Genomic DNA, 8,811 nt, shown 5'->3' with positions numbered 1-8,811 from the left:
AAAGAAATTCACATTTCTCCAAGTTCCCATAAAGCTTTTCTCGATCAAGCATGTCAAATAACTGGAGATGTTGTTGATGATCACTTGGTGTAAAGATATAAATGAGTATGTCGTCAAAATAAACAACCATGGATCTACCCAGAAAAGGTTTTACTACCTGATTCATTAAGCGCATGAAGGTAACTATGCGTATTTGAAAGCCCGAAGGGCATGACGAGCTGCTCGTATAACCCTTCTTTAGTCTTGAAAGCTGTTTTCCACTCATCTACCTCGTGTATATAAATCTGATGATAACCACTCCGCAGATCGACTTTAGAAAACACGGTTGCACCATAAAGTTCATCGAGTAAATCATTCAGACGGGGAATAAGAAAACGGTATTTGATAGTGATCTTATTGATTGATCGACTGTCCATAAACATCCCCCATTCTCCATTTTTTTGGTACATGTAGTGTGGGAACTGCACAGGGGCTGAGTGACTCTCGAATGAGTCCTTTCTGCAATAAACCATCAATATGTTTCCTGATTTCAGTTGTTTCCTTCCTGAGGGTTAGCTCGATAAGCAGGCTTATTGGGGAGCGTAGAACTTGAAAGAAAATCAATTTTGTGTTGAATGGTACGCATAGGAGGTAGTCCAAAAGGTATTTCAATTGGAAAAACATGTTGATACGACTTTAATAGGGGATGAATAAGAGGGTGGTTGTGGGTTGGTATTGGTTTATCTTCTTCATCATCACAACCGAGCAAGATAAACTCTTGAAAAGATTGGTACTCATGTTGCTCAACTTTGAGCAAAGTACTCAAAGGTGGTGGTGACTTCACTAGTTGAACAGATTTGGATAGCGGGGTGAGGACTATCTTTCGATCGTTGTAGGTGAATGAGTAAGTGTTCCGATAACCGTCGTGTGTCACGCGACGGTCAAACTGCCAAGGACGACCAAGAAGTACATGACAAGCGTCCATAGGGAGGATATCACACGAGATCTCATCGGAATAGGACTTACCAATACTTAAAGACAAGAGAACTCTGTAAGAAACGTGAATACCCTTTCCTTGATTCAACTAGTGAATCACATAAGGTGCAGAATGTGACACAGTGGGTAAGTTTAACTTGTCGACCAGAGTTTGTGAGGCCACATTTGTACAACTGCCACCATCAACAATCATGGTACAAACCTTTTGCGCAATAGTACAACGAGTATGAAAAATCGATTCACGTTGTAGAGTTTCCTCGGAATTCAACGTACTCTGTAAGGCTCGTCGGACCACCAAGCAATCTCCTTCTTTAGGACCCATTGTCTCTTCCTCTTCGCTATCAGTTAGTAATTGTTCTTTGGTGGAGTCGACACCGAACTCATAACCACTAGCGAGTTCAAAGTCGGCAAGGGTGATGATTCGTTTGTTTGGACACTCGGATGCAATGTGTCCTATCCCTTGGCATCGAATACATCTTCTTGGAGCTTTTGTGGAATCAACGTTCAGACTGGTCGTAATGGGTGATTTGGGTTTTAAAGGGGCGAAAGGCTTACTTGTGGAATTGGGCTTTTGATAGGAGTTGGACGTAAAATTGGATCGAGTGAACTCCAATTTTCCTTTAGTTCGTTGCTGGGAGTCAACCTTGTGGGCCAACAAGGTAAGTTCAGCTTGGGTTTGATAAGGATATAATTCCACCACATGTGCGACTCGTGAATCTAGTCCGCCCAACTAGCGGACAAGAGTTTGGGGATCATCTTTAGGGATATCGTATTTCATTAGAAGATACTCAAATTCTCGGGAGTAATCTTCAGCCGTACCTGTTCCCTGTTTCAATGTTTCAAAGAGTGCAATTGGGAGAAGCTAGACTGAATATAATAAGACGGGAGGAACTTCTGTTTTAGTTTTTCTTTCATCTTTGACCATGTTCGGATCTTTTCCTTCCCCCTTCGTTCACGTTTCAAGCAAACATTAGACCACCATGTCACAGCATACTTACATAATTTGAGAGCAACAATTTTAACCTTGTTGTCCTCATTGATCTGTTTGTAATCAAATACCAGTTCTACAGTTCGGAGCCACTCCAAAAACTCATCTAGATCTAGCTTTCAATCGTATTCAGGTATGTCAACCTTAATGTCATTTGTACGCCAACCGTCGTTTCCTTCTTTGTTAACCAACTCACCGGAATTGGAGCTATCACCACTCTGCCGCCGGTTATTAGAAAGAACTAAGTCTTGAATCTGTTCTTGCATCGCCTTCATCTGTTGCTCCATATCCTTCTTGTCAGCTTCCATAAGCTCCAAAATCCTCTTCAATTCGGTACTACGTCGGGTATCCATGATGCTCTGATACCAAATGATAGGCTGACAGTTACATATTCGAAATTACCGTATTAAACAAACAACAGATCCTTCGAGATACGGTTACACCACTTGAAAAACCTCGTTGGGCAAAACACCAACCTGAATCTACGATACAGATACACCACGTAGCTTCAAAATTAGCTTGCAAAGATCACCTCTTAACCCTGCCAGAAATTAAGATAGCAATGGAAAATTCTCTAAAAAAAACTAGAGAATTGAGAACTTTAATCAAATCCCAAAAACTGTCCATTTCTTTTGCAAATGTAGGTACAAAACAGCAAATCGGTAAGATGCAACATTCATGGAGCGATAAAAACCAACTGCTTTTAGAAAATCAAACATAAAGTAAAATGCAAAATAACACAAAAACTGGACTGAATAAAAACAAAGTCAGTCAGGTATTGGACTGGTTAGTTTGGACCAAACTGAGCCAAGTTGTATCATGTTGGGCCTGATCAATCTGAATTGGATCAGGTTGCTGGGTCGGATTGAGTGTGGGTCTAACAGTAAGTAGTTTTAAATAAGCAAACCCAAACACCCCTAAATTTAATGGAAGATGTCACGGATATTATTCTATCTGAATAGCTATTATGCAGCATATGAATCCCCATTAAAAATTATGCAAACATATTCAACTTTTAGATTAGAATATGTAAACCCTTTGATGGGCTTGGAATATGTAATGTCGTTACAGTTAGCTTGTATCTTTGAAAGACAAGACATTGTTTGAAACTGAAACTGAAACTGAAAGTTAACGAACTATATGTCATTTTCCCTTAATGGGTCAAGCACAATTTTTTGTTTCACATCGACCATATCTAAGTAGTATATTCTTCCAGAAAGTATATCACTGCATTAGGTGAAGCACATAGACTTTCAGACAGCTTCTTCTTCACTTTTTTCTTCTCTACTTTTTTTTTCTTCTTCACTGTTTTTTTCTTTTGGAAAGTATATCACTGCATTAGATGAAGCACATGGACCTTCAGACAGCAGCTTTCTCACATTTTCTTCCTTTTTTTTCATGATTGGATATATAGTTTTTATTATAACTACCTTGAGGTTTGGCGACCTTATCATTATAAACTTGATTAAATCAACACCTTTCCCAAAGCAGTCAAACCGTTGAATTTCCACTGAACGAAGTTTATTCAGATAAACCATCTTCCGAGGGTGACATGACAGGTCAACGACGCCCACTGGCATATCTTTTAATTGGCAAAACTCCTGTTAACTCAAAAAAAAAAACTTTATAAGTATAGCAAATAACTCACATAGGATAGATCACATAGTATCAATTATATAATACCTACCATAATCTCAAGTTTCTCCAATTCGAGTGAGTTTGTCACCAAATACTGAATCCCTCGAAGATCCAGATTTAATGTAAAACACACACCAGTTAAACGTAAAGATTTAAGTTTGTTAAATGAACTGTGTTGCACCCTTAGACCACCACATGCACTAAGAAGCCGAAATGGACAAGAACCCAACTGAAGGTGTTTGATGTTCGGAATAGAAGCAGCGAGCTCCTCAAATCCAAAAGTGGAAGGTTCATGTAGGTCTCCATCATGTGTCATCTGCATCAAAAAAACTAATTAGACTAAAAAAGTAGTCATGAAACATCTAATTTGAATTTCTAGAAAGAAAAATTAAGCATTTCTGTGTCATACTTTTTAATGTTAATTTAAGATTCATAATTATTCTATCTTTTGATACTTACACATTTTTCATGAATTAATATAATAATTTATATTAGAAGCAGTGGGAGGAATTAACAAAATCAGGGTCATATAAATTGAGTTTTACCAGAATTAGGCTAGTCAGTCGCTTGCAATTTTTGAGGAAAGATATAAGACCATTGAAACTGATACGAACTCTGAACAAGTTCAAGCTTGTCAGATTTTCAAACCCGCAAAAATCATCATCAGGCTTCAAGACACAACTGAACAGCTCTACATGTGTCAAATGTTTGAGTTGAAAAAATGTTGATGGCACCTTGTAGGGGTCTCCAAGCGATACTCGGAGAGTAAACTTACGAAGGCACATCTGCTTCAAAGAGAGATACCGCATGATTATATCAAGCTCCGGACTGCCCTTCAAATCTGGAAACCCAATGTAAAACTCCTCTAATGCCGAACATTGACACATGAGTACTGGGTAAACAATTTGTGTTAATTTGGACTCACAGCTAGAATGATTTCCTACAAAAGCATGCCGATCAAAAATAAGTTTCCCCAAGTTGAAGTGGCTTTTGCTCCTCCACAGACGTGACAATCCACTTGCTTTAATAGCATCACACAAAGGCAGTGCCTTTACTATTCCATCCCGAGCTTATTCAGGCAGTAAACTAAAATCCCGAGTAGAAGAATCTGGAAATGAATACCAATGGTTGTGAGGAGATCAGTAAGAATAATCCCTGAATTTAAGAATAAGATCAAGGCAAAAAGAAGACAGATACTCATAATTAACTACAGGGGACAATGTAGTTAACTGTTTATGAAGTCTTTAACATTCTAATCAGTATTAGCTTTTAGAATATGCAAATAGATGTTCAGATGTTTAAGACACTTTCTTTGTTAAGAAAAAAATGTATTCTAGCTGACATTTACAACAAACATATAATATAGTTTATTTTTAGATAACCAGTGGTATGATGGATATATTGATTATTAACTGTCTGATGTTATTTAACCAGCAGCATATCTAAAAAACAAATAAACACCCTAAGGTATACAAACATTAATATTAAATCACCAGAACAGTTTTTTGTCATATGACATCCACTTGAAACCATAAACAATGAACAACTGTAAAAGTCACAGGGAAAAGAACAAAAAAAGAAAAAAGTATTCGGGTTGACAACCACACCACTTCAAACAACAAACAATAATAAGTAATGCAATGAGCAATCGTAAACAATGACAAAGAAAAATAAACAAGCAAGGATGAGAATGTGATGATATGGGTCACTAATATGGAGCTTATTTCCACATACTAATCCCTAACTCTGTTTTTTACTCTTATGCATAAAGTTCCTCCAGAAGTAATATGTAGTGTATGCTTGACTTTCTCATCAGATACACTCATCATCAATTGCTCTTTTGTTGGCTAATAACATATGTTTTTGGATTTCTGAGAGTATGTGGGCATGTTAGACTTGTTTCATGTCTTTAGTATGGGTTTTGGTTCTGTTAAAGAGTTTTCTACTTATTTTATAGACACCAGACAGATTGGTAAAATGTGTATCTACATTTGATGACACCTTATTAGTATAGCACAATCTTCATTGTCTGTTTGATGAGATGCTCAAATGAAACTTAATTTACCATTTACCGATTTATGTTATTTTCAGATGAAACCTCAAATGTTCCTTTAAATGCAAAGATTTCCTATAAGATATCAACTAGCCACATGAATTTTTCCTTGTTAATGTAAAAAGGAAACTAGAGGATACACAACTAAATTGATCATATGTCCATTCTTTTGCATAAACTAACTAGGAACTAGATGTATTCAAGAAGGCATACAGTTCAACTGATATACAAACAACATTAGTTGAAATGGTTGAAGACCTTGCAGACGTAGTAATCATCAATGCCAATACGAAATAGACAAAGAGAAAAGCAATGCATCAAATATCCAACAACAAAAATTCGAGCAAACCTCTGATCGAACTAACCCTAATCTGAATGCAAGAGTGATTTGAGCGAGAAAGATAGTTTCGCCATACCTGATTTAGCGGAGGGAGGAACCGCGGAAGTAGCGGAGGGAGGAATCGCGGAAGTAGCGGAGGAAGAAGACGTGGAAGTAGCGGAGGATACCGACATAATGGCAGCGTCGGCGGAGGAAATCGACGGAGGAGGAAATTGATTATCGAACCTATTAACACCTGTAGCAGTTTATCGAAAAGTGAGATCAGATCAAAGCCTAGAAATAGATTAGGGTAGGAAATTACCACGAAGAATGAAGAGTTTGAGAGAGAGAGAGAGAGGGAGTGTAAAATCGGTGAGAATGAAGAGTTTGAGAGAGAGAGAGAGAGAGAGTGTGTAAAATCGGTGAGAATGAAGAGTTTAATCAGAGCAGACGATGACGACTTAAAAGAGACAAAAAGAGGACTTAAGGGAGAAAAATGTTTTTACTAATTGACATGTTGAAAAGACTTGACTTGACGTGAATTCTTTTCTTATACATTTTTTTAACAGCAATATAGATTTTTCTTTTCTTCTTTTTGACATTTTTTTGACAAAACTGAAAAAATAATGCATTTCTTTCGGATTTTGGTTTAAATCTTAACAAAACTGCAAAATTGGTATTTGTGGTATTAAAAAACTGTAGATAGGATTTAAAATGTTTTTGATTTGCATAGAAAGTCCAAAATTAAGATTTTTCTGTCATTTTGGTCATAAAATTAAGAAATTTTTGTAGTTTTGGTCCATGAAGCATTTGAATTGACGGTTTTATCCTTTAAATTTCTTTTTTTTATTTTTTTTTACATTTTCTTTTTTGTAAATATTAATGAAAAAAAAGGAATTATGCTGGCCCACCCGATAACTCCATCATCTCTCTTTCTCTCTCTCTCAACACCAACCATTTCATCTTCTCCGATAAACTCTCCAGTTGTTTGCTTCACCCAAATATAAATTTACAAAATAAAATTGATCTGGATTTACAAGAAATCAATAAAACTTAGATTTACAAAAAAAAAAAATGCATATATGTTCCATCTTCAAAGTCGAGTTCATCCACACCCAATATCTAAACAAACCTTCATCCTCACCCCTCGTCTCCCTCTTCTTCGGTCACCTATCTCATCTTCTGCGATTTCCATCAAGGAACACACCAAATTTTTAGGTTCTGGTTTTATTTTTTTGTATTTGACTCAGAAAATCCAACTGCACTAATTGATTGAATGGAAATGTTCTTTTGTTCATGTTTTCCAGTACCTATAACTGGTCTTTCTTTCTTTTAAAAGAAACTTATCTGCTCTAATCTCCTTACTTCCATTAAACACATAAACCTTAGGGATTTTCCTACAAAAATCAATATTTCGCATTTTCAAGCTCTTTGCAAACCCTAGCCATGCCACTCACGATTCTTTGTGTAACATCCCAAAATTCAAAGCAAAAAATTTCATTTTTAAATAAATTATTACATAAAACCATTAGTATAAAACATTCATAATAATGTCTCATGTCAAAACGAAAGTGTTAATAATCAAAATATAATATCATGAAACCATATCAGAGTGTAATCCCAAGGATCTCGTGTGCGGAAAACATAGTGTGATGTGCTGCGACCAAGCCGGCTCCTTTCCTTTGAAACAAAGTACCTGAAACCAAAATTGTAAACCGTAAGCACGAAGCTTAGTGAGTTCCCCCATCATACCACATACCATACAATCACATGGCCTACATACTGTCGGGCAATTCTGGGGTGCCCGACCTACCCAAGTCAAGCCATTCTGGGGTGCTGACGTACCCATGTCAAGCCATTCTAGGGTGCTGACGTACCCATGTCAAGCCATTCTGGGTGCTAACGTACCCATCGGTCCTGACAACCGAACTTTGGGGACTATTTTACCCCCTTACTACTACCACATAATATCATATCACATATCATAATCTGCCTAGCATAGCTGGGTAATAACTACCTCTCCGGCCCTATCGACCGGTAACCGGGGACTATTCCCCCTACTACCACTATCACATAACATCATGTCATAATAACACATAAAACATATCAGGTAGTAGCAACCTAGATGATTATCACAAAGACAATCATCTATCATACAGCTCCTACTAGTGGGCCGACATTGTGGCCTTAGACCCACTTCTACTGGAAGGTAACTCACCTCGCACTGCTGAAGTCCCGCAGACTCAACCCCAGCTGATGGATGACAAATTCCCGAACTGTCAATCACCAAAATAACACCCAATTAATAATTGGGTCCCACTTCATAACCATAAGTACATTCTTTGGGTAATTACTACATTACCCCTAGCTTAGCTTATTCAAGCCCAGGGCCCAAACCATAGGCCCAAAGTCAACTAGGAATCAAAGCCCAATATATGGCCCAATTTTCTAAATTGGGCCTAAGCCTATACATGATCTTCTTCTAAGTCCCAACATCATGTAATCATTAAGGCCCAAACTGTGGCCCATCTATGGCCAAATTTTCCAAATTGGGCCCAAACCCCTTACATGGGCCTTACCCTAGGCCCATTAAATTATTCTAAACCATTTGCTTGATCTTGAATAGCCCATTTAATAATCCAATTACCAAGGCCCAACATAAAGCCCAAATGAAACTAGGGTTTCACATAAAATGACGATTAGGGTTAAGTTTCCTACTTAACCCATTAAGGACTTAATCCTCTAAGGACTTAATCCATTAAGTCCACTATCGCTTAGATTAATCTTGCCAATGATTATTATTTATTATTCCAAGTTATTAATAATTCCCGTGTGTTC

At 37.3% G+C, this 8,811-nt stretch overlaps 2 protein-coding genes across 4 annotated transcripts; both read right to left on the bottom strand.

Annotated features, from left to right (window-relative positions):
* Positions 1 to 529: 529 nt before the first annotated feature.
* LOC145104210 (uncharacterized) lies at positions 530 to 1,297 on the bottom strand. The gene is made up of 2 exons (XM_079041482.1): positions 1,178 to 1,297; positions 530 to 1,063 (listed from the first exon to the last, which is right to left on the bottom strand). Exons 1-2 carry the CDS (start codon positions 1,295 to 1,297, stop codon positions 530 to 532), a joined length of 654 nt encoding a protein of 217 aa, XP_078897608.1.
* Positions 1,298 to 2,957: 1,660 nt separating this feature from the next.
* On the bottom strand, positions 2,958 to 6,425 carry LOC145103783 (uncharacterized). Of its 3 annotated transcripts, none has more exons than XM_079041047.1 (5): positions 6,296 to 6,425; positions 6,071 to 6,229; positions 4,147 to 4,709; positions 3,651 to 3,917; positions 2,958 to 3,564 (listed from the first exon to the last, which is right to left on the bottom strand). In XM_079041047.1, exons 3-5 carry the CDS (start codon positions 4,486 to 4,488, stop codon positions 3,217 to 3,219), a joined length of 957 nt encoding a protein of 318 aa, XP_078897173.1. In that variant the 5' UTR covers positions 4,489 to 4,709; positions 6,071 to 6,229; positions 6,296 to 6,425; the 3' UTR covers positions 2,958 to 3,216. The 3 variants fall into 3 exon arrangements, with proteins under 3 accessions (XP_078897173.1, XP_078897174.1, XP_078897175.1); XM_079041048.1 differs by having other exon boundaries at positions 6,299 to 6,419; XM_079041049.1 differs by having other exon boundaries at positions 4,147 to 4,442; positions 4,527 to 4,709; positions 6,071 to 6,417.
* Positions 6,426 to 8,811: the final 2,386 nt, after the last annotated feature.

This window comes from Lactuca virosa, chromosome 4, assembly GCF_052849685.1.
Source record: "Lactuca virosa cultivar CGN04683 chromosome 4, Lactuca_virosa_CGN04683_v6, whole genome shotgun sequence".
Taxonomy (NCBI): domain Eukaryota; kingdom Viridiplantae; phylum Streptophyta; class Magnoliopsida; order Asterales; family Asteraceae; genus Lactuca; species Lactuca virosa.
The sequence above is the reverse complement of the archived record's forward strand: the minus strand, read 5'-3'. Positions and strand labels throughout refer to the sequence as shown.